We start from the raw sequence: 25,483 nt of genomic DNA on the forward strand, positions 1-25,483 counted from the left end.
CCAAAGGCATTTAGGGGTGGAAATCAAAATTGTCTGAGGCTTCTGTGTTGACTCAGGCCAATGTGTCACTTCTCTCTGTTTTCTCAGCTAATAAGATAGGACAGCTGGCAAACTTCTAGTCTCCTTGTCATTTATCCCCAAGAATGAAATAATCTGTTCTTTGCTTTAAAGAATTCAGAGTTATGGAGCAAAGATAAGAGATGTCTCAGCTTGCAAGCATTAGAGGAATTTTAACTGTTATGTTGCCCCAGGCAAAGCTTATCTAATTCGAGCTCTCCACAGACATTTGGCTGTCAATTCATCCTGAAGACTTTTGGAAGGAAGAGGATCTCTCTTAACTGTAAAGTGGGGTTTTTTTGGGAATTAAAAGTGAGTCAAGAAAGTATTCAGCTCACTGAAAATATTACCAAGCAAAGTGGGGACTCTGCTGTGGCCAGCGGGTGAATGTGGATCTCCTGTGTTCTTGTGACCCTTCTGGGCTGATTCTTGAAAAGCAACAGGTGGTTTCCCATAGTGGTAGGAAGTCATGGAAACATTCTGCTCCTGTGCCTTTCCTAAAGAGTCTGTCTCACTTGAGTTCCTGCCTGGCTGTTCCCCTCTTTCTCCTGCCAGCATTTCAAACTTTATCTCGAGAAAAGGGAGTCCGTACCCTTTGCAGTTGTCAGTGCGTGGAAGATGATACAGCTTGGGACATCCAGCTGTCCTGAGGCCACTGATGGAAGAGCAGCATGCCAGATTTTTCCTGAATGGATTCCAAAGAATCCATAGATCTGATTAAGTAAGCCCATTAGCAAGTAACCAAATAAAGGAAGATGGCTTATGTCTGTAACACCAACAAATAGTGCTTGATTCTTTGGTCCATAAAGCTCAGATATTAACCAAACAATTGTTTTACATTCTGTGAGCAAAAGTGAGCTATGGTGAGATGAAATGATTTGCCCAAGGCTGAAACAAAAACCTTGCAGAGAAGCCTTCAATGCCTTCACTGTTGCTGCTGGCTTGGCTGGTTGTTCAGTGTGGGCAGCACAGCTTTATTTTTACAACCAACATGTAGTGTTTTCTAAAGCCCAGACCATTTACTGACAAGGATGTTGTCCACCGTGGTCTGGAGTGTTTTCCCAGTTCCTGTTTCCTGGATTGAATGCCAACAGTGTGGTCTAAAAGCTTGAGTATCTTTCCTCCAGTATGAGCTTTTAATCATTCCTCTAATGGGGAATAGTGGTGGGAAATTCAGCTCCAAAGCGCTTTCCAAGTCAAAGATGGTAAATTGCTCCATTTAAAATATTTAGCAGCTGTTCTCAAAATAGAGTTAGCTAAAAAAAAAATGTGCTACACACATGGACCTCATCGTGGAGGGTAAATTGTCAGGAGTATGGCCTGGCAGGCTAGGAACTGGAATGGGGCTAGGTAAAAGGAATCTTCTGATGAAAGAAAGGAAATTGTTCCTACCACTCTGATTATTTTCAATCAAGTGGCTCATCCTGTGTGGATGTGAGCAAACTTTGTGCCCTGCAGCTCTGCTCCCTGCCCCAGCAGCATCTCCTGGGGCAGGCATGTAGGGAGCTGTGTGTGTCAGCTCACCTTGCTTTGAAGAGTGATTCCAAAATAAATTTCCTCTTGCTGCAACAATTTAGTTATTACATAAAAATGCCAGTGCAGTCTTCCTGCTTCGTGCTGACTGAATGGATTCAGGAAAAGGAAATCACAGACAAAGTAAATGAACCCCAGTTTGTTGTCCCTGTTTTTAGGGTCTGTCTTATCCCACTTTTATGTTCTTTTAGCTCCACTCACTGCAGTTTTGAGCCTGGATCTTCTCTTATATTTGCCACATCAACAGCCTCGGTACTTAAATGCTGTAGCTAAATCTGGTGTTAATTGGTGTTCTGCTGGGGTAAAAATGGCCTGTCTGCTGTGAAGGAAGAACATGGAGAAACACTTCAGAAGAGAGAAGAGGAAGCAGAAAAAAAATCCTGCTTCTGGGAAAACAAACCAGGGGGTTTTCAGCCTCCCTAACTGGAGAAGGACAACTTAAAACTGGCATTTCAGTGTTCAGATCAAACTCAGACAACTTTTTCCTTTACAGATCCACACAGGAACATCTGCACCAGAAGCATCAGTGCTGGCTACGTTCTCCAGTCCTGTGGCACAGGGCTTGACAGCTCCAGGGAAGACTGAGAAGCCTGGGCTGCCCGATGATGCCCATCCTCACTCCTCCAAGGCATTGCCCACAGCCAGCCCCGTGCCGGTGAAAAGCACAGTGAAGGAGCAGGTGGCAACTTCTGTGCCCAGTGGTGTTCCCACAAATGGCAGTGTTCCTACAGCCCAGACCAGCACTGCTGCAGCCCCAAGCACTGCTGCCACCACACCAGGTGAGGACACGCAGGGCTCCAGCAAGCATCACCTGTTCGGGCTTCTTCCAGCCACACAGTGTGGAAAAATAGGAGATTATTATGGTACCTTGGAGAAAACAGCGAGGTTTCTGTGTCAGCACACATGCTGACAGACCCTAGTGACTCCTGAGGTCTTGGGAATGGGACTTGGGCATCATAAATCTGCATGTGACTGTTGCATCTGAGGACAGCTGGAAAGTAATGGGGATATGTTAATTCCCAAAGTGAGGGCTGAGATGTGATGCGGGGCAGAGGCCCGGGAAGCATTTTTCCAGTAGCCTTGGCACGCTGCTATCTATCAAATTGAGCAGAAATCTTAATGTCTGCTCAAAAGAGGGTGTAACTGATTATTTTCTGTCCCTGAAGTGTCGCTGCACAGTTCAGCCGTGGAGAACAGTGTACTTGGCTGTTAGCCCATGCTTTGCTTTGCAGCATGGTGATGTTTCTGTTCACACTGGTATTTCCTAAAACAGACTGTTGAAAATGCATAAAGGCCAAAATGCCCTTTGGCAGCTTTGTTCCCTCACCCAGGCTGGCAGCTCTCCCTGCAGGGGTGGCTACGCACAGGGAATGGTGTGTACTGCTCGTGTGGTGTCTCAGAATTCAGTTAATCCAGTGTGCTGAAGTATTCACAGCTGAATTTCTTCTGAATTTAGGGTTGCTTTCCCTTACAAGGGAACAAATGGAAAGTGTAAGGGAAGCACTGCATCCAGAGATGTTTTTGGCAGGAAGCTCATTGGCTGCTTGTGCTGACAAGTTAATGTGGGTTGTTTTTTTTTTTTTTTAAGGGCTTACCACAGCTAAAACTGGAAAATATACTTTAAACATCTTCATTGGCTTGTCTGGGAAGACTGACATAGCCAGGGCCTCCTGGTTTTGCTAACCAATGCAAAGATGATGTAAAGGGTAGTTTTTCCAAGTTACCGAGTTTTTCCAAGGTCTTGGTCTGTTTGGCTGGGTTTTGTTTTTATTATTTCCTAATGAGATCTGATTACTTTTTGCCTTGGAATTCTTTGCAGGTGAAAGACTGATGGAGTATTTGAGAGGGGAAAAAAGGTGGTTAATTCCAGTAGCTATTAAAATTGGAAGATAGATAAATAATAGATAATAAAGGTGGAAAAATAGCTAAATGTTTAAGGTCCTTTTTTCCCATCATTTTTAACTTGGATTTTTTGTGCATGCCTCTGAAACATTGTCTTTGACAGGGTCAAACTAAAGAAAGCATATTTTCTATGCATAATTCCCAGGTCCAATAATAAAAAGACAAACATAAAGTAAATGGGAAGAGGGGGATGAGGAGGCTGAGAGGTGTTCTTAAGAAATATGTTCAGCTTTCTGGTTATCTTAATGCTAATAAAAAGCAGAAGAAAATGTGTCCCTGGCCATAGTTTTCAAGGTTACCCTGCAATCTTTAAAACCTGTCAGTTTATTTGAAATGGAATGGCAAGAAAATTCTTGAGTGGGGGTGGAAAAGAAAATATAAATAAAAGGACCAGATTTGTATTTTGAGCTTCCATACCCAGTGTGGCAGCTATGCAGGTTTAAAAAAATTCTCTTAGCCCTCAAGCAGTTTTTCAAAAAAGAAATTCAGTGGATTCTTTATGTATTTGTGAAGCTCTGGAATTGCAGTTTGGAAGTAGCAGTGTTTGTCTTGCTGTGCCATGAGCCTGCAGCTGAGCTCTCTGCCAAAAAGCTGTCAAGTAGAACCCTTCCCATCCTGCTGGGCCTGGGTGAAGAGACTCCCCTATGCTGTGTGAAAGGGCCACATTTCAACACAGTATCTGCAAAGAGAGAGGTGACTGAGCAATTCTGGCCTTGTCTAAATTTTGTAAACCCCATTAGTGCTTCTGCATTAACAAGGAGAGCGAAACCTGAAACAGAAGGTCTGTTGAGGGACAAGATGTTTACAAAATACATCATTTGTAGCTGGGGTTTATTCCATAAACTGAAACCAAGGTGGATTTATGTACATAATTTTTTTTTCCTGTTCCTCTTCCAATTCTGTGTTTGTCCCTTTCAGCTATGAAGGAGCTGGTGGTTTCTGCTGGAGACAGCGTTGAAGTGACCCTGCCGAAGAACGAAGTTCAGCTGAACGCATTTGTGCTTCCTGAACCACCACCTCGTAAGGCTTCCCTGGGAATTCTGCTAAGGGCTTGGGATGTGAAAAGGCAAACAGTCATTATGTATGGCATGAAATAAGGGCAGTCTTGAAAATGTCTTTTGTTAGAGAGCGCTTTCCTGTGGAAATTTTTCATACTCAGCTATTACCTCATGCTGCCTCTTAGAGAAAATAATGAGACACAAAAAAATGGAAAATGGTACAAAGCCAGTGGATTTGGGAGGTGGTGCATTCTCAGGGTGGTGTGTGAGGAAGAAGTGGATTTTCAGCATCTATTCTTGATACTTGCTGATAGGTACTGAGCTGTATTAGCAAGTGATCGAAATCTGAATTGGGGTATTTGCCTGCTGAGGGACAGATGCTACACACTCCTCATTTCATCATGCTAATTGTTGGCAGGTATTTTTAAAGTTCTTATGTTAACTCTGTCCACTGTGGCAGTGGGAGCTGCAGAGGCAGGTGTGTTCCATGTTGTGCAGCAGCAGGGATTGATTCATTCCTGTTCAAAAGTTGGCATTCCTGTGTCTGCAGGATCTGAGGATAAGGCTTTTCTCTCTTATTGTCCTGGAGCTGTGATTGTTCCAGAGCTCTTTATTGCCTTAGAGGCTGAAAGATGGGTTTTGATTTCAGACTAAATGAGTTTAGAAGCACAGATTGTCTCTTTTCCTGGGTATATTCCCAAAAAGCCGCAGCCCAAGCTGTCTCCTTTTTTCACAGTGCAGCAGAATGTGCCTTGTAAATGTTTAATACCTTTGCAGTTCTTTAGCATGGGAGAAAGACAGGCTTTGAAAACAAACATCTGGACATTTTCTTTTTTTTTAAGGAACCACATATTCCTATGAGTGGGAATTGATTACTCATCCAAAAGACTACAGTGGAGAAATGGCAGGGAAGCACTCCCAGACCCTGAAGTTGTCTAAGGTAAAGCTTTTGCTGCTTCTTATCCTGTTGTGTTAAATGCCAAGTGGAGAAGATGGGGACTCTGGCAGCCAGGAAACACTTGTATGGGATTTCAGGATGAATAGGAAATTGCATGATGGGCAGGCAGCCAACATTTGACTGTGAGCCCACTTCTGAGGCTCTTAGAAAAAGGAGATTGATCTGGCACGAGGGAAACAAGAAATTGATTTCAGGAGGTACAAGCTGCCTACAAGCAGTGTGACAAGGCACACAAGTGGCACAATTTAACAGTAACAAGGGGTGGGAATAGTGCTGGAACAGTGTGGTGGTCTGGTTAGGTCTGAGCCCTGTACTGCCCACTGGAAGAGGGACTTGCTGCATCCATTAATGAGAGCCCTGCAATACATCATGTCCCTGGCTGCTGCTCTTAGACAAGCTCTAACAGGGCAAGGGTTGCCAGTTCCTGCACATGGGGATTCTTAACAAGGAAATGACTCTAAGTACTGTGAATATACAGTTCTGTACTTGAGACATTCCTCTGAGCATTCTGGATTCTACTGCACTCAGAAAAAATCTACAGGCTTAAGTAAGGATATCATGCAGAGCCAAGCCTTTTGAAAGGAGTGTGCAGTTCTCTGTGAGGGTTTCAGTCTTTTGGGTATCAAGATTGTTATCCAGCACCTGATCCTTCACCCTCTCATTTTGGCTCAACAGTGAATGGTCAAGGGGTGACTGCCTGGCTCATGTCACCTAGAAGGAAGAGAAGAAACACTTTCATGTATAAAAACATGCAAGAAGAGATTTTCTTCTTACATGTCGCCTTTCTCACCTCAAATGCAATCTGCTAGTACAGATTCCTGTGGCCAGACAACCTGAACTAATCTCTGTTATCTCTCTTCTGTTTGCCTTTTGTTGCTGGAAAATAAAGCTTGACTGACAATCCCGTGGCAGAGAGAAATACGAGTCTTTGGTTTCTGTATAGCCATTGTAAACTAAAATATGTATAATACCATTTTGGCCTGGAAACCATCCTTTGCTGTGTATGCAGGGGCTGAAGCACAATTGCTTGAGTGCTCCTGTGCCAAAGCACAGGAACTTGACCTTCCAATAGGTCCTGACAAGGTGCCACCAACCTGTAGGCAAATAATCCTTTGTGTTTGTTTCCAGCTTACTGTTGGCCTGTATGAGTTCAAAGTCATCGTTGATGGGGAAAACGCGCACGGAGAGGGATATGTGAATGTAACAGTGAATCCAAGTGAGTGGTGGGATTGGATCTTTCCTTGACTTCACCCATCTCTGACAAAGCATGGGGTTTGGTTATTTGACTAGACCCTGGTTTAGTGTGGTGCTAATTCATTGTGCTGTGAACTTGCAGTGTGTGTGTATATATACACATATATATGTATGTATTAAATAATTTCCTGAGATAGGAAGCTATTGCTAACACACAGCTATTTTTGCTGTACTGTATCAAGCCAACCACTTGATAAAAGAGCTGGAATCCTGATAGAGAAGTGCTCAGCAAACACCTCACCCTGAAAGGCCACTGCTTCCATAAAAACTAGCTGCAGTCTGACAAAAAGCTTATAGCAGCAGGAGCAAAAACTGAAGAGAAGACAGAGCTTTGAAGCTCCTTTGGAGGTTCGTTTCTTCCCTGTCCAGTAAGGAATATCATTCCCAACCACAGGCAGGTTGAGTCAAATCTCATTCCTTATTGTAAAACGTGGTTTGCAGATGAGCTGGTGGAGATACAGCAGCTTGTGCTGACTGCCTCACTTTTTAGATGGCCTGTGTAAAGAGGCAACCACAGGTTTCAATAAAATCCCTTCATTTTGCAGTTTTCAGTAAGACTTCTTGTACAGCCTTTGTGGGCAAAGAAGGGCTCTCAAACTCCCTAAATTAGCAAGAGTGTGGCTGGTCTTCTGGGTGCCGTGGCTGATCATTTCCTTATAAGCAGTGACTTTGCAGCTGGCAGCATGCACCAAAATCCTTCACTTTTCAGAGCAGCAGCCACACTGTGGCAAGAAGCTGTAGGTGCTGGACCCAGTAGGGGAAAACTGATGCAGTGCAGCCTTCCCAGAGCACTGGTGTGCTGGCATTTCACCTCCACACTGTTTGAACCCCCTTTTGGTAGCCTTGATTCCCCAAGCTGGTGTAGAACGTGCTGCAGACACAAATCACTGTTGCTGATAGTTTTGCAGTTCCTTGGCCAGAGCTTTCTGTCGTGGCCTGCCTGTAGTGTCATGGTAACAGCTGGGTTGTTGTTGCAGAGCCCCGGGTGAATCAGCCTCCTGTTGCCATCGTGTCCCCACAGTTCCAGGAAATCTCCCTGCCAACCATTTCCACTCTTATCGACGGCAGCCGTAAGTACCTGCAGGTTTAAGTGCAGCATCCAGCAGGGCTGGTTTGTGTTTGGTCCTGGACTGGCCCTTTGCATAAAGTTTAAGAGAAACAGTGACACTGTCAAACACAATTCAGTGAAAAGAATTAGTCTCTCTGGCCAGGAGAGGGGAACACACACAACAGCACCTCTCTGTGTTCCCTTTTGAAGGGCACTGGCCTGAGCCAATCTCCTAAAAAAGGAAAAGCTCTGGAGGTTGCTGCTTAGAATCAAAAAATAATTACTGTCAGTCAAAAGTACTGGGCTCTTTGTTAAACTTCGAATGTGTCACCTTCAGTGACCCTGGCCTGCACTAGAGCTTTTCAGGAGTTCCTTTAAATAAATTCAGGTTGTCTTAGCCCCAACTAGCACTGATTTGTTACATTTTGGGTGTCTGAGCATAAGAGAGACTCTGGTCTTGGACCAAAAATACCTTTGCCTGCTAAGCCCAGGGCAGAAATAGGGACTGACCATCGGAAATCTGTGAAGCAGCATTTTCCAGCTCCTTGTATGTGTGTTTTTTCCCCTGTTACTGAAACAGAAAGCACTGATGATGATAAAATTATCAGTTACCACTGGGAGGAGCTGAAGGGTCCCCTGCGAGAGGAGAAGGTTTCCAGTGATACTGCCATACTGACACTGACCAACCTGGTACCTGGGAATTACACATTCAGGTAGGTCACACCTAGGGGAGCCCATCAGTTCTCATCCCTTAAGAGTGAAATGTATGGGATTCCTGAAATGTTAATCTGGTTTAAAAAAAACAGCACAAAACATGGAGAGAACTCCATTTTGTGATGTTCTCTCTCTCTCTCCACTCCTACACTTTCAAAGCTACACTTTTTGTAGCTTTGCACTTCAGGAGAGATAAGCTATCCAGCTGCTTCTTATTCTTGACTTGTAGCCCTGGTTAAGAGGATGGCTGAAGGGAACAAATGGTCTGTCAGTGCTACAAAATGTCTCTCAAAATGTCACATCTAAAACTCTTTGGGTAAAAGCTGAGAAGAAATGCAGTCTTCAAATCCAGCTCTTAAATGCAATGTGTTTGTCCCAGATAAGTGAATGAGGCGTAATGGTTTGATGCACAACCTGGGCAATAGGCAGGAGCTGATTTTACTTTTGTATTTGTCCTGTGTTTTTCCTTTGGCCTGTATTTTGGTGTGATGTCCATCATTGCATCAGCAGATCTATTTAAAGTAAAACAAACTGGAGTACCTCTAACTGAACACTGCTTTCTTGTTAAGCAGTTGGCATCTGAACTACTCAGATCCGTATTCAGATCCAGGTTTAGCAAAAAGCAGATGTGTTTTGTGGTACCAGCCTACCTGAGGAGATGTGCTGTGTCCATGCCACTTGTGGGTTAGTCATGTACTTCTGTGTTTCACCTTGGAACTGCTTGTTAGATTTCAAGTGGGAGATGGATGTGACTGTTGAATTTCTTGCATCACTTTGAGGCTGATAATTGGACATTTGGGGGAAGTTTCTATTCAGAAAAGGCTGTATTCAGCTCTGATCACCGTCACTCTTCACTGCTTTCACTTATTTTTTCCCTCTTCAGTCTAACAGTCGTGGACTCAGATGGTGCCAGCAACTCTACCACTGCCAACCTGACTGTGAACAAGGCAGTGGATTATCCTCCAGTGGCCAATGCTGGCCCAAACCAGGTGATCACCCTACCCCAGAACTCCATCACGCTCTACGGCAACCAGAGCACGGACGACCACAGCATCGTCAGCTATGAGTGGCTGCTCAGCCCTAACAGCAAAGGGAAGGTGATGGAGATGCAGGTCAGTGCATGTCTCCAGTGTTCCACCTGGATTGCTTACTAGCTGGGTTTTTATCTGTAATCAAACCAGTTTTAATGGACTGTTAGCAAATGTCTCCTAGAATCCTACAGAGCAAACGTGTGGTGATTAAGTACGTGCTCAAAATTAAATGCTTGTGAAGCTGGTATTTGTTTAGTGGCTGAGCAGGTGCACCAGCCTTGCCACTGGCATCCTGTTCCTTTCTTGAGCAATGCAGTTTTAAATCCTGATGAAGAAGGGGGATTGAGAGAGGTGGGAATTTTTGAGTTGAATCCTGGAGTCTAAATTTTGCCAATACTGGCCAGACTCTCCTCAGTCCTAAACAGTAAATATTGGAACTTGTTTCTGTGTCATCATTTTTCTTTTAAAGATTATTACTACTGTCAAATTTATAGAATAAGAAAGTCCATGAATCAGGTTCACTATGTGTGGGATTTGCACAGGGCTCCCCAGAGGTTTTGCTGGAGCTGGGAACTACTGAATCCCAAAAGGTCTGCTTGTATGGCATTACTCTTGTTATGTCCCACAACAATGTCCTTGTAGTGTGCATAAATTTAGCTGCAAGAGCTTTGCATGCTGAAGTGGCACAGACTCGTGCTTCTGTAGCTGGAGTTCGTAATAACCCCCTAGAATGTGCTGGTAGTAGTTACTTTAGAATCAGAGTCTTCTGGTCCATCATCATCTGCATGAGGATTGTTTTTAATCCATGAATATCTTTTCTCACAGGGCGTGAGGACACCAGTCTTGCAGCTTTCTGCAATGCAGGAAGGTGATTACACCTACCAGCTCATAGTGACTGATTCTGCTGGGCACCAGTCCACTGCAGAGGTCACTGTGATAGTCCAGCCAGGTAAGCTGCCTTTACCTGCTATTGCTGCTTCCCTTCCAGGGGTTGGAGGTGAGCAGCAATCTGCCAGCAGCCTCTAGATCTTATGGTGACTTTCAGAAAAGCTGCTCTGATTCAGGACCATTCTGGGCTGGTATATTACTGATAAATGAGCAAAAGAAAGCTTGTAGGAATATTGGCTTTCTAGGCCGTTCTCGTACTTTACACAATGTAACCTAATCAATGTTTTCCTACAATAAAGGCAGGATTGTATTTCCAAACATCTGTGTCTGCCCACAGTGCTGGGTCCTGGGACAGGAGCAGGAAAAGTGGAGCAGTACTTAGAAAATGAGAGCAAAAATCAGAACTCCTGGTTTACAGTCTCATTTTAGTGCAGATGTGTGAATGAAATGCTCGTTGGAATTCTTAACTGCTTTTAACCTCACTTTATCTGAGTACAAGGTAGAGGGCAGGAGATATACTGGGGATCATGGAGAAAATCTTAATGGTGGGGTTTCCCACCTTTATGGCATGTGTATGCAAAGTCCTACATTCTTTTCCAGAGAACAACAAGCCCCCAAAAGCAGATGCTGGTCCAGATAAAGAATTGACTCTTCCTGTGGACAGCACCACTCTAGATGGCAGCAAGAGCTCGGATGACCAGAAGATAGTCTTCTTTCTTTGGGAGAAAACACGGTGTGTATCACCTTCCACATTCTTGTGGTACCAAATCTTTCATTTTAAACAAGTCACACCCCCACACCTCCCTTGTGTTCAGGCATGGTCACATTGGGCCTGACAAGCTTTCAATGACCTGAATAAGACAAGGATTTATGTTTGATTGGAGAGAGGTGGAGTTTTGTTTGAGCATGCGAAATAGCTTTACCTTCATCTCTAGGCCTGACTCCCACTCTGAGCATGGTGTGGCTCAGCAGTGTTTCCGTTCACAGCAGTGGAGCTTGGTCTTGGTCTCAGTCTCATGGAGAGACTGACCCTTGTAATCAAACAACAGCAGGGCCTCCTAACTCCATGCTTTTGCAGTTTGTTTAAATGAGGCAGAGTTCTCTTCCGACTCTGAATTCCCTGAAATGCTTTAGGGAATTCAGGAAAAAGCCTATGAGCAACTTGCACTAGCTTTTTTCTGTTTGCTAATGCAAAGTCTGTGCAAAGCCCTAGAAATGAAGGACTGTTTTTGCCTTGCACCTTTTTCTTACAAAATTGGCTCATTGTGCAGTTCACAAGCCAATTTGCTGAAAGAACCACTATTTGTAAACACCACCTAAATGCCGTTATCAGTGTTCCTCTGGTTTGAAATTAACCAAAACATTAAACAGCCAGAAATAATGCTTTTTGTTCTGGATGCTGCACTTACCCTTTAGATTATCTTGCTGTAACTGGAGAACCTGATTTTGCTTTTTGTCATGGACTCTTATTTCCAGGCTCCTGTTTGGAGTGAGGCTGCCTCCAGTGCTCTATGCAAAGTTTAAACTGATCAGAACCCCTGAAAAAGATCAAAAACTGAACAAATTCCTTGTGTCTTGGTTAGGGGTCCAGATGGTGTGAAGCTGGAGAATGCCAACAGCAGCACTGCCACTGTCACAGGCCTCCAGGTTGGGACATACGAGTTCACTCTGACAGTGAAAGATGAGAGGAACCTGCAGAGCCAAAGCTCCGTCAACGTCATCGTCAAGGAAGGTACATCCAGCCATGAGCAGAGCTGCTCAAGTCACAGGTTATCTCTGAGCAGTTCAGCAAAACCTGTGTTCAGAGACACAGTAAAAGTAAGGAACACAGGGATACAATGTGGGGAGCACTGAAGCAGCCTTGCGGTTTGCCCTTTTCTGGAAGAGCAGTATCTTCAGCTTAATCCTGCAGTATTTCCCTTCTCTTCCCTGGGGTTACACAGGGATTTCTGGAGTACACTGGAGATCTAATGCAGTGATTTTTGATTGGGCAACACAAGATCTTTCTCCAAGTGCTTCCTCTCTGTTTATTTAGAGATAAACAAGCCGCCCGTTGCAAAGATTGCTGGTAACGTTGTCATCACCTTGCCCACAAACACAGCGGAGTTGGACGGATCAAAATCCTCTGATGATAAGGGGATTGTCAGCTACTTGTGGACCCGAGACGAGGGGAGCCCTGCAGCTGGGGTGAGCTTTCTTTTGTAAAGCATCACAAAAATCAGTGCAAGGTAGTGTTGACAGCTCCTGAGGAAATACAAAGCTCCTTGTTGGGCTGTTACCTTGTCATATCATGGAATATGATGATACATTGTGCTACTTTGATTCTTTGTTTCCCGATACTTACTTTGTTCTGCCTTCCAGGAAGTCTTAAATAATTCAGACCATCATCCTGTCCTCCTCCTGTCCAATCTGGTAGAAGGGACCTACACATTTCACCTCAGAGTAACAGATGCCAAAGGAGAGAGTGATGTGGAAAGGACCACAGTGGAGGTCAAACCTGGTGAGTCTGGGCTTTGTGCTGTACCACATTTGCCTACAGCCCTCTAGATACAGTATACTGGGATTAAAATGTGTCATCTAGTCCAGTTTAGAGCTGTAAACATTGAAAGTTTTGGGGGATGTGGTTGTGTTTTCCTGTGGTTTTTGAGGGCTGACTCTCATTGCTTCTGTTACCGCTGAAAGTCATTCTTGCATCCCTTCCTTCAGTGCCATTCTCTGGTGCTGTGTTCAAATCAGAAGCATCCTGGAGAGATACTAAAAACCTGCCTTGTACCCAGGCTGCTAAATAGAAACTCTAAAGATCTGTACTATCTACATTCTCCCTAGATCCTAGGAAAAATAACCTGGTGGAGATAATTCTGGATGTGAATGTGAGCCAGCTGACGGAGCGGCAGAAGGGGATGTTCATCCGGCAGATAGGGGTGCTGCTGGGGGTCCTCGATTCAGACATCACCGTGCAAAAGATCCAGCCATACACTGAACAAAGGTGGGATTAATCTGGGAGGGTACACGGGGGGAATTGCTTGAGGGTTTGGAAAATCAAGGCCTCTTTTCTCTTGGAAAGCAGATTGGACCATCAGAACATGTGGAGTTGTTGCTTAACATTGATATTCCTGCTCTGATCAGAGTTGCCAAGCAGGTCTTGAGTATCTTTCCGGCAGGTCTTGAGTATCTTTTACCTCTGGAGATGGTGCATTGTCCTTGAAAAGTGCTGCTGCTAATGTCTTTTCACCTCAAACCTGTAAAATAAGAACAAAGCTTGGTTTGTTTTTTGAAAATTGGGGAGACTATCTGAAGGGATGTTCTGTGATTTGTAACTGGAGAAATAATGGGGCTTGGTGCAGGAGTTTGGTGAAACACTTGTGACACACCAGAGGTGGTGTGTAACAATCCTCCTCACCTTCATGACAAATTGTTAGTTTATAGAATCACTGACTGGTTTGGGTTGGAAGGGACCTTAAGGATCATCCAATTCCAACCACACAGCCACAGGCAGGGACACCTTCCATTAGTTCTGCATTAGCTTTATTGCCTACACAACTGCTTCAGCTTAATGTGCAAAAAATGTTGAAAGACAATGTGATTTCTCTTTGAAGAGATAGAAGAGCTTAATTTTGATTGCTAGTTGGCTTACAGAAAACTGCATTTCTCCTAACCACATGGAAGTTGGCTGCTGAGCAGGGCTGTAGGTCAGGGTGGTGTTGCCTGCCTGGAGAGTGGCAACAAGCCATGAGTGGCCATCTCTTGAAATAAGTGCAATATTGCACTTAGTTTTTATTAAAAGGGGAGTAGTTTCAAAGTACCTAAAGCACTGAAGAATATTTAAGGGACATGCTTAAAGTCCTGCAGCAAGTCAGCAATAAATCTGCTGTTACTTTACACTTCCCTGGGTGCTGTGATGTATCGATTCCTTCATGTCCACATGGCCTGCTGTAGCAGGAAAATCAGAATTCATTGTCCATGCAGACCTGGAGAGCTGAGAACAGAGGAGCCAGCACTTTCTGTTGTAACATTAGCTCTCTGTCTCTGCCGTGAGCAAGCCAGTCGCCCCTGAGTAAGGCAAGTAAGGGATTCTTGTCATTAATGCTTCATCTGTTTATATGTTCAAGCAGACAAAAGAGTGGGAAGTGTTATAAAGGAGCAGAGATTGTTCCCTGACAGATGGCTTTAAGATCCCGTTTTTGCCTCCACTATCAAAGTAACTTGTGCTGTTTAAAAAAGAGCTTTTTCCTCTGCCTGCTGGTTTGTTCTTTTTCACATACTCTGAGGGTTTCACTAATATCCCATTGACTGATAAATTCGCTAGTGATAATAAATCCCAAACATTCATGCATCCTCTTGTGAGTCTAAAGGATCCACAGGGCTCTGCAAGGTGAGCAAGCCATGAGGAACAAGTTCTATTGTCATAAAGTTAATGCAGTAAAAGCTGCAGAATACAGAATCCTTCACACCTGGGCTGTTTTCTGGCTATAGCACTTGGTGCATTCCAACTAAACTCTGCAAAAGACTGGAAACCTCCGCTGTCTGATGCTGGAGCTCTGTGCTGAGCAGCTAAATGGACCCCCAAGTTCCAGGTGTAGTAAAGTCTGAGGATCCCACAGGGAAGAAGGGAGGAGAATATGAAAACAGCAGGACCTTAATGTTTGGGGATTTGATGCTTAGCATGAACATTCAAAGATCTGCTTGATGTGCAAACTCAAGAACAGTGCAGCCCTAGCTTGGAAAACATGAATGGATCAGATATCCTGAAGGGTTTTCTGCTGTAGGGCCAGATCTGCCCTACAGCAGATATTTTTTTGCTTCCGAACAGAGCCAGAAGTCTGGTCTTCAAATAAATTTGGGATTCTGAGTAAATCCCTCTAATGACAGACTGGAGAGTGTGGCTCTCTACCTGATGTTTGGAGAAGCAGCAGATAATAATTCTTGTCTTTCTTCCAGCACAAAGATGGTGTTCTTTGTCCAGAACCAGCCTCCCCATCAGATATTCAAAGGACGAGAGGTGGCCTGGACACTGAAGAACGAACTGCGGAAACAACAGTCGGACTTCCTCATCTTCCGGGCACTGGAGATTAACACAGTCAGTAAGTGAGAGTCTCTTGGGACAGATTTAACATCTTTTCCCTTCTTTTCAGGTGCCTGATGGAATAAGGGTACTAAGAACACCCACATGCCCACACACTTACACTCACTGCAGGAGCTTTCATGTTAATAAATGGGAAACAGAAAATTAAGTCACTAATCACTTATTTACCAATTAATTCTGTCTATTCACTATTTAACTTCTTATAAATAATTACTTGCAGTGTTGCTGTGAAGAGTTCACAAAACCAAAAGCAGATTGATACTTATGAAACTAAAGTACAGTGTTAATGGACTACAGCCCCTGAAATGAGTGTCATCCTGAAAACAATAAACTGCATGTCTTGGTAGCTGTGAGCCCACTGGTTTCCTGTGCAGCACAAACATCAGTCTGCAGGAAATGTTTCCCTTCTATCATTATTCTACAACTTTGCATTAGCACTGTTTTTCTTTTATGAGATCCATCCTTTGAGGATCATTTGCTGATCAGTTAGAGATTTGAAACTAGAATTGTGTAAAGTCATTCTTTTCATTACTTCCTGATTTTACCATTTTGTGGCCTTCAGAAGCTGTTTTTCAGTTCTGTTTGGTCCCTCCAAAGGATCTGTTTGTTTCTTTGTCTATCTCACAGGCAGGGTTTGAATTTGAAAATCAAAACTTTGTTTAAACACATTTACTTGACAAATATACAAATTCCATAACTTGTAGATCAAAATGAGGATTTATTAGGCAAAATGTATGTTGCTGGTGAAGTGGGATGTTTCAGTTTGGCATGAGGCCCGGGTGCTTACGTTTGCACTTCTCACCTCTTGTGATTACAGCTGAGCCATGAGTAGCTACAGAAGGGCCACATTCAGGTCAGAGCCTGCAGGAGGGGTTGGCTGTATTGAACTATTTTGTCCCATTTTTGCCTCACCTGTGAGTCATTTAGTTCACCTTGCTGGTTTTGGCCCCCAGCCTGTCAGCTGAACTGCTCTGAGCACGGGCGCTGTGACTCCTTCACCAAGCGCTGTGTGTGTGACCCGTTCTGGATGGAGAACTTCCTCAGGGTCCAGATGGGGGATGGCGAAAGCAACTGCGGTATGTGAACCCCCCTGGGGTGGGCACTTTTGCAGAGAAACCCGTGTTTGAAACCCAGGGTGGGCACAGTGCCAGGCACCTGCTGTCTGCCAGGTGCTCTGATGAGATGCTGACACAAGGACACAATTCTTTGTCTCACCTTCTGGGCAGGTGATGTTTGATAGGGGAGCGACTCCAGACCCTCCCAGTGAACGCCCATTAAGAGTTGAGTCCATTCTGGGTGTATAAATCACAGCTCTCTTCTGTCATGTCCGTACAGAGGCTTTCCTGCCACATGAAAGCCAATTTTGTAAACCAGCACACAGTGAAAACTGCCCAGTGAATCCACACACTGGATCTCGAGCTTCCCAAGGGGTTCTGGTGGTGCTGCCAGTGGGGAATGCCAGCCTTAATTCTGCAAAGGGCCAGGCCTTGCCTTTTCTTTCCCAAGAACAGTCCCCTAAAATGTGCACTGACAACCGTATGAGGTGCCAAAACGTGTTTATCTCTGGGGTTTTGCTTGCAGAGTGGAGTGTGCTGTATGTGATCATTGCATCTTTCATCATCGTGGTTGCCCTCGGATTCTTGTCGTGGATGGTGATCTGCTGCTGCAAGAGGTGGGACTGAGACCACAACCCCCACTGTATCCAGGCTTCACAGCCAAGTGCAGTAGGAGGTTAAAGATTCAAACCCATCATCCCAGCAGGTCATCTGCTGAGCCCTGGGATGTTGGGTTTTCTCACTTAAGTGTTTCAAGTGAAATGTTGAAGTCATGGAACTCTGGGTTATGTTAAGAAGCAAAATTTGAATTAACCTATAAATGTGCAACTTAGCAACATTTTAATGTTTCACTTTGTAACATGAACATAATCCTAAATAGCAAGTGCTTTAGCTTTGAAGATCAGAGTTGTTTTTCTTCTGGCTCTTTTGGAAATGGACTGTTGTTGGAGAATGGTTAGAGGATCAGGGACATGGATCATTGATAAAGGGAACAAATCAATAACTGTACAAGCAAAAGCCTGCAAGCAAAGGCCTGCATGAGAAAAAACCTCCATGAGAAAGTACCTGTGTGAGAAACAAGCCTGGGAACAAAAAGGGAGTTTTTTAGGAGGTACAGTGCTGTTCTGATAAAAATGTGCTGACCATGAGAAGGGAGGAAAACTTTGATCTCTCAAGACAAAACATAAAGCTTGCCAAATGTAGTTTTTATCTAACCCAATTATGTAGAAGTAAGAATGCGCCTTTGCAAGCTTAAACTAATTAAAGAATTGATAAGCTTGTATTCAATGCTTATCCATCACATTGATTGTCTGCATAGCTTCCCCCACCCGAAAGTTGGCATTTGGCGCCCGAACAGGGACTGGGACTTCGTTTTCTGACTAAGGTAGGAGACCGACATGGCACCAATATAGCAGCAATCGGGGGGCAAAAGATCAGCAGCTGCAGGCAAGCATCTGATCCGTGCCTGGACTGACCTACAGAGGGGTCTGCCATATCAGCTGATAAGGGCAAACCTGGGAAAAGGCTGCACAAATCCTGTCGACAGGGATTGCGGTAAGACGCAGATGCGGTAGGACGCAGATATGGAAACAGAGGTGGCCCTTGATTTATTTTTACGCTTTTTAGAAAAGCGGGGAGTTAAGAAGTAAACCTTTATAAGGAACTAGCTGATCCAAGATCATTCAAAAAGAAAGCTAAAGAAGCAAAAGCTGTCGGTTTAATCTGGAGAGCAGTAACTGGCACTCTCGCAGAGATGAAAACAGAGAGTGGCAGCGCTGGCTGTAGCAGCTCCGAGAAAGGAACAGACAGGGGTCTTACGGAGCGGCGGCCAGAGACCGGAGCGGAGTCCAGGGTAGCACGGTTCTTCAGGCTGGCCACGAGAAAACCGATTAAAAGCACAGCAGCACCGCAGGAGCTGCTGAACTCAGCAGGGCAGGATGTTATCCTTCCAATGTCTGAGGGAGGAATGGCCACAAACGCAGAAACAGAGCCGCCCGACCCAGGGGGCGGGGCGCGGGCAGGCCAAGGAGACACAGGCAGTCCTGGTGCCCGGCTGAAAGCGGCAGATCAGCCCAGAGGTCCTAACTCCCAGCCAAAAGTGGCAGAGAGCAACCCCCCCCCGCCGAACAGCAGAACGTCCGGCTGCAAAGCGGCTTCTGCGGTTTCGTCGCCTGCAAAGCCAGAGCCAGCCAGGGCTACCGGGAGTCGGCCCCGGGAGAGGGAGAAGCACCAAGAAATGATACAAGAAGTAATCAAAAAGCTTGCTAACTTACCTACACGAAGCATTTTGCAGTCTATCTTTACAGCAGATGTTCTGTGTCCGAATGATTGCATCACCATCGCACAGTTGTTGTTAACCCCTTCACAGTTCCTGCTCTGGGAACGAACGTGGAAGCAGCTAGCACAAGAAGAAGCTAGCAAACATCAAAGTGACACATAAGACCCACTGTATGCACTCCAAGCTGACATGCTAACTGGGAGCAGAGCTTACAGGGCGACAGTAACACAGCTGACCATGCCCGTAGTCATTCATCAGTTGTCACAGACTTTTGCCCACAAAGCCTTGTTGTCAGCAGCCTTAAAGGATGCAACTGAGCTCTCTGAAGAGCTCCAAGAGCAAATGTTCCAAATACTTGCATTTGAAAATGCTAATAGGCAAACTAAGACAATTCTTGCCATGCTGCCCCAAGGAGCAGGTGTAGATGAGATGCTTGTACATGCTACCTGTGCAAAACAGTCATCTCAAACAGCTGCTTTTACTGCAACACTGCAGAATGTCCTGCAACAACAGGGACAAGTCATTGCTGCAGCACTGACCAGAGGGGTGCCCAGCAAGTGGTGCCGTACTACAGGACCCCGAAGTGAGAAGGCACAGTCAGCATCAGCTCCTGAGGAAAGTGATGCCACTACCATAACAGGTGGACTCTGGGACCTCTGTCCCGAGAAGCCTTGGGAGAGGCTGCAGACGTGGCTGAGTGAAGGAGCTGAGGACTTGCCAGATCCACCACTCTCCGTAGCAGGAGAAATAGCGAGACTCTGGGGCGAATGTAACAGCTGCCCTGGGTGGTTGCTAGTGACTTGGGGTGGGTGTCAGGGAACCCTCTCCAAAGACAAAACTAAGAAGGAGAATTGCATAAATTTTTGGGTATAACACCAAACACAGAAGTAGAGTGAAAAATTGTTTTTTGACTGTCTTGAGACAGGAGAATTAGTGGACATTTTCAATCAGCTGTCTGCCCATTTAGATCAAGTCAAGGCAGTCAATTTGGCTAGCATCTATGTTTTTACCTGGTGCTTTAGCAGCCAGGGCTTATGCTATTTGGCATAAACTTGCTTGCTGAGAAAGGGATAAGTTAAACATAACTTCACAAATGCTTGATTAGTTAAGTGTAGATGTTACTAGTGTTAGACATACAATATTACAAAATTAAGTAGCCATTGATTTTTTACTATTAGCTCACAGCCACAGCTGTGAAGAGTTCTAAGGTATGTGCTGTATGAATCTTTCTGTCCTGATTCACAAGCAGATAAATGAGTTACATCAATTAACCACACAATTACAGAAAGGAAATGGTCTCGGCTTGGAAGGATGGTTGAAGTCACTAGGTTTGGGACCATGGCTGGTTTCACTCGTGCAGCATTTGATTACTGTGGGACTAGTAATATTATTAACAATAGTGTGCTTACCTTGCCTGTGCCAATGCTTGCAAAAGATGATATACAAAGTTACTACATCTGTAGCCAATCAAGTATTGCTTGTACAAAAAGAAAAAGGGGGAATTGTTGGAGAATGGTTAGAGGATCAGGGACATGGATCACTGATAAAGGGAACAAATCAATAACTGTACAAGCAAAAGCCTGCAAGCAAAGGCCTGCATGAGAAAAAACCTCCATGAGAAAGTGCCTGTGTGAGAAACAAGCCTGGGAACAAAAAGGGAGTTTTTTAGGAGGTACAGTGCTGTTCTGATAAGATGTGCTGACCATGAGAAGGGAGGAAAGACTATGATCTCTCAAGACAAAACATAAAGCTTGCCAAATGTAGTTTTTATCTAACCCAATTATGTAGAAGTAAGAATGCACCTTTATAAACTTAAACTAATTAAAGAATTGATAAGCTTGTATTCAATGCTATATAAGTGCCTCTGTATTGCTAATAAACGAAGCTTGCTTATCCATCACATTGATTGTCTGCATAGCTTCCCTCACCCAAAAGTTGGCAGACTGTCTCTTAATTCCTTTTCTTCCCCTTTAGACGGAAAGGAAAATCCAAAAGAAAAAGCAAATACAAGATTTTGGATGCAACGGATCAAGAAAGCCTGGAGTTAAAACCAAATCCCAAAGCAGGTAAAACAAGAGAGGGAAGAGCTCAGCACTTCCAGAGTGCTGACTGAGGACTCTTCCACTGTGGACTTAAAATCCCAGTGAAACAAATGTCATGTAGGGGCTGACACAGGGGTCTCAGAAGATCTAAGAGCTTGTCTTAGATCTGTATATGAGGTATTTAGTGAAGTCATCTAAGTCTTAGATTTGGAAATTGGGGCTGAAACTGGCCTGGTCCTGATGTCTCCACTTGGTATCACAGAAGTAGGAAGTGGATGCCTCAAGCTGTGCAGAGCAGCCTGACCCAGGAAGCCCAAAATTGGGTCTTGACTGTAACTTCTCCTGCTCTAAAGTTTTCCCCTGGTTCTGGTAGTTCCTTTCTTGCCAATATGCAATTCTTTTGTCATTCTCTACAGCAAAGCAGTAATTCAGTGGCAATAAATGTTATACTAAGCCAATGGACACCTGAAAATAACCTGAAAATACTTGTATACTGGAGAGATGGAGGTTTATTTCTGCTCTGCTACTCACCCACCACAAACAACTGGTTCATCAACTTACTTATTCTTGCTCTTGTGAGCATCAGGCTGTGAAAATTTCACATTTACCTCATCCTCTAGTTTTCCAGTAAGCAAGTGCATTTAGGAGGGAGATCCATGAATTCCTCAGTGCTCCATGTGACTACAGGTCCGTTGGCCCATTCCAGAAAGGCAGGATTTGTCTTCAGTGTTCTTAGCCAGGATTTTCCTGCCTGCATTGCCGTCCTGAGAGTTCTTGTCAGGTGCTTTGTGAAGATCAGGGAGTTATTTCAGGCTGGAATGTTTTTATCTGATACCTGAACCAAGCTGTGGTCACCTGCTGACTGACCAGGAAAAGAGGGAAATGTTGGAAAGAATGTGCCAAATATGACTCTGCTGAGTGCCAGGGAGCTCTACAGCTGCTGAAATGTGTGTTTCATATCAGAGTGTGTTCTGGTTTTGTTCAGAGAAGGGGATATGCTAACTGTGCGTGGAAAAGAGCCCCTGATCCTTGTTTGCTAGCGGAAAATAACTGCTCATCCCAGTGTTATCCCATTTAATGGTGTTCCAGCAAAGTGAGCAGTGCCCAAGAGCAGCATGGAGGGCATTGTAGTGACAGACTGATCAGCTGTTCCTCCGAGGAGCAGGCTGTCCCAACTGCTCAAACACAGATACTCTTGAAGGAAACCCGGGTGTGTTTCCCTCCCTCAGCACCCAACTCTTCTTTAATCTGACCATCTGTCACCTCCGAGCCCACTGTGCAATAGATGTACTAAATGTGCCTCACCATTTGCTCTCTGGTAACTAAACTCATCTTGCTGCTTCCAAGGCTGGCTGCTGACTAAAGGCTTTTTCCCTGCTAGCTATGTCCAGGGAGCTTTCTGCTAACAGAGGAAATGTTGCATTTCTCCATTAAGGAAAAGCTAAATTTAAATATTTCCTCTGCTGACAATATCAGTAAATGTCTTTCTCCTGTCCTTGTGCATTAATCTAAAATCATCCTGCTAATTTATCTCTCTCCCCTTGCAGGCAGGAGCAGCAGAGAGGGTAGTGAGATGGCAGAGATCTTCCCTCACACACCTGCATACTCTCTTGCTCTGGTCGTGAGCCCTCGGAGCGTTTTCTAGGCAATGCCCCGAGCAAGGTCAGGGAGACACAGCTCCCATGTGTACTCACAGCCCCTTCTGGTCACATCATTGCCTTCCTGCCTGCTTGTTGTGCTTTGTGCTGTCTTGGAGTGTTGTGGTGACCTGTGACATGCCAGAGTGTCTGAGACAGGATGACTTTAGCTTCAGCATCAGAGGGAATAAGAAACACACAGAGGAAAGTCAGATTCTGCTGCCTCTTAGACGTGATCAGAAAAGGAGACTTAGAGGGGATGGAGTAAGGTGAGGTGGTTCATTGGTGTTAAAAGCATTTCTAACCTGGGAATGTTTCTCCTTCAAGGTGGCAGGCAGAAAACCCAGGTCCTCAACACGAGCCTGATGCACTCCGAGTCCGAGCTGGACAGTGATGAAGCCATCTTCACGTGGCCTGACCGGGAAAAAGGGAAACTGCTCCGCAGCCAGAACGGCTCCTTGCGCAACGGACAAGTGACACTCAAACCCAAGAACCAGAGGGAGGAAATCCTATAGCTCCCCTCAGGCAGCCTTGACTGGAGCTCAGCAGGGAAGGCCACTCCCGTCCCTGTCATACCAGGGCCTTTGGAGGCCACTTTGACTAGGACAACGCTGCTAACTAGTTTCACAGAAAATAACTTTGGTTTTGTGGGTTTCTTTTCATTCGGTTAAAACTGGTTGTACTTGAATTTGAACTTCAAGGGAAATCAAAGGGAGGAGAAGGCAACTGTGAACCCCGGGAGAAGAGTCGGAAAAGGACAGAGCTGGCATCTGAAGAGGGCAGGACAGAACCACTTGGAGCAACTGTGAATGTGCAGGACCCTCCTAAGCCACCTCAGACTGCAGTGGAGGGAACACCTGTGGACTGCCAGCTCACTTGCCTTGGAGCTCCTTGGAGAAGGAAGGTCAAGTCCTTGAACTGTGCTCTGAGCTCCCTTCAGGCTCCTGTAGCCTACCACAGGCTACTTGTGCTGTCCAACAACTTTCTTCTCCTTTACTCCCACCTTCCCTAATGATTTAAGCACTATTTTAATGTAGACTTGTCCTTTCACATGCACTTGGCTGCTGTTGGAGTGTAGAGGAGGGGGAATGTAAACACTCTGATCACACTCCCCCAGTTTGCAGGTAGGAGAGGGGTTTGTGGCTGTTCTAAATCGCTGTCAGGCCGCTCTCATGGGGAGTGTTGGGGACTTGGTGCCTGTTCACATGTGAAAAGCTGACCTCTGGTTACTGCCCAGGCTGGGAGACCCCCTCCTGCAGCAAAGTCCTGCTGGGTACCAGAGCTGGGGACACACACCCACCTTTGGTACCTGTGTCCAACGTCTGGCTTCATTCCAAAGCTGTGACATGTTCTGTGGCCCCAGCACCTTCTGTTGGTCACTAGGCCGTCCGTGAGGCTGGACATTAACCATATCTCAGTTATGGAACACTATGTACTGTGGTTTTTTGGTTTGGGTTTTTTTCCCCTTAAAATTTGCACATCCCAGGCGATGGGGATCGGTCTCTGCAGTCCCCAGCTGACTGCTCCCTCAGGCTGGCAGCTCACTGGCCTTGTGCTGTTGTGGCTGCAGAGCCCTGTGTGCTCCTATTGCAGTGTGAGGAGCACACGTGGTGGAAAAGGGAACTCTGGGTACCCAAGGGCAATGGGCAGTGCTAGCAGCATGTGGCACAGCGTGTCACTGTCCCTGCTGCCTGAGCCCAAGGGCAGGCACAGGGGTCCTTTCCGATTCCCACTCCCTTATCTCACTGTGCTGCTGTGTGAGTTGCACCCTGTCCTCGGGCAGATTCAGCCTCGTGCTGGCATGAAGGATGCCACTGCTCCTCTGGGGATGGGTGGGCAGTTCATTGCCTTTCTTTGTGTTTAATTTAAAAACTGGAAACTTGTTTCATTGGCTATTTTTTTCTTCTTTTTGAGCTATGAAAGCCAAAAGGCTTTAAGTTCCTCAGTTGTATTTATATTGCTGCACTACTGATTTGTGTTGAGCTAGATGAAGATTAAACACTATTGAAAGTGAGGGGACATTCCCTCACTGAATGTAGTCCTGGCTGCTGCTGAGTTTATTTTTTGGGCAATCAGCTGTTCCTCAGGCCCAGCACTGGAGCCTGCAGCTCTCCCAGTGCTGAGGCCACGGCATTTGCTGGCGTCACAGCACGGGCCACCCTCTGCCTGGGCTGTCTGGCACAGAGCTGGGGCTTGGCTCAGGCTTCCCATTCCTGGAGGCTCCTGCACCCGCTCTCCCCATGGCTTCTTCCCTCCAAACCCGCCCAGGGCCACACACAGGGAGGGCTGACCCCGGGATGCTCCTCAGAGGGCACAGCCCAGCGCTGGCTGTCCCATGGCCACACACTTAACTCTTGGGTGACACCACCCTCTGCATGTCCCTTCATTTGGATCTAAGTGAACAAACTCTGGGAATAGGAGGGTTTGGAGCTGCAGGAATTGACCAGGTGTGGTCCTGAGGCTGCACCTGGGAGTATTTCATGCTGGGAGAGGGGAGCTGTGGAGCTCTCCCTGATTCTGGTCCTTGGGGCATGTGCTTTTTGAGCCCCTTGCTCCTGCGCATCCCAGGGAGGGCCCCCAGCAGCAGATGGGGGCTCAGCCATTGGGCATTGGTCAGTGCCCCTCTCAGCAGCCACAGGGTGGGCTTTCCAGCAAGCCTGGCTGATTGTTACGGGAGAGGGAATGAAAATCTCTGCAGCTGTTACCTCCAACACCTTTGTTCAGCTGCGGTTGTTTCCTTCATCCCTGTGTTTCACTGTGGGGTCACAGCCCTTCGAGTGGGGGTGCTGTATTGAGGGGCTGCACCCCAACCCAAGGCTGGGCTTTGGGGAGGGCTGTGGCCTTCCCCCTGTGCCCCGTGGCTCATAGTCCCTTGCTATCACTGAGTGCAGGTTTGGACAGCACAGCACAAGCTCCCGTTAGATTCCTAGCTCCCATTAATATTCCCTGGCTGTGCAGCCTCTTCCCCCTCCACGTGTTAACCCTCAGTGCCACCAAGCCTTCAG

The 25,483-nt window shown here is 45.7% G+C and overlaps 1 protein-coding gene across 2 annotated transcripts in view; it reads left to right on the top strand.

Annotated features, from left to right (window-relative positions):
• Positions 1-24,516, top strand: part of KIAA0319L (KIAA0319 like) — a 33,445-nt gene extending 8,929 nt beyond the window's left edge. For both annotated transcript variants that reach the window (XM_068994468.1, XM_068994469.1), the window contains exons 4-21: positions 2,084-2,369; positions 4,411-4,512; positions 5,333-5,430; positions 6,577-6,664; positions 7,680-7,772; positions 8,331-8,463; positions 9,348-9,576; positions 10,321-10,444; positions 10,984-11,116; positions 11,967-12,115; positions 12,419-12,570; positions 12,745-12,883; positions 13,210-13,369; positions 15,322-15,464; positions 16,420-16,542; positions 17,048-17,138; positions 20,774-20,865; positions 22,806-24,516. In XM_068994468.1, coding sequence (XP_068850569.1) covers positions 2,084-2,369; positions 4,411-4,512; positions 5,333-5,430; positions 6,577-6,664; positions 7,680-7,772; positions 8,331-8,463; positions 9,348-9,576; positions 10,321-10,444; positions 10,984-11,116; positions 11,967-12,115; positions 12,419-12,570; positions 12,745-12,883; positions 13,210-13,369; positions 15,322-15,464; positions 16,420-16,542; positions 17,048-17,138; positions 20,774-20,865; positions 22,806-22,993 — 2,523 coding nt within the window. In that variant the 3' untranslated portion in view covers positions 22,994-24,516. The remainder of the gene's footprint in view (positions 1-2,083; positions 2,370-4,410; positions 4,513-5,332; positions 5,431-6,576; positions 6,665-7,679; positions 7,773-8,330; positions 8,464-9,347; positions 9,577-10,320; positions 10,445-10,983; positions 11,117-11,966; positions 12,116-12,418; positions 12,571-12,744; positions 12,884-13,209; positions 13,370-15,321; positions 15,465-16,419; positions 16,543-17,047; positions 17,139-20,773; positions 20,866-22,805) is intronic.
• Positions 24,517-25,483: the final 967 nt, after the last annotated feature.

The sequence above is a fragment of the Aphelocoma coerulescens genome, chromosome 23, assembly GCF_041296385.1.
Source record: "Aphelocoma coerulescens isolate FSJ_1873_10779 chromosome 23, UR_Acoe_1.0, whole genome shotgun sequence".
Taxonomy (NCBI): Eukaryota; Metazoa; Chordata; class Aves; order Passeriformes; family Corvidae; genus Aphelocoma; species Aphelocoma coerulescens.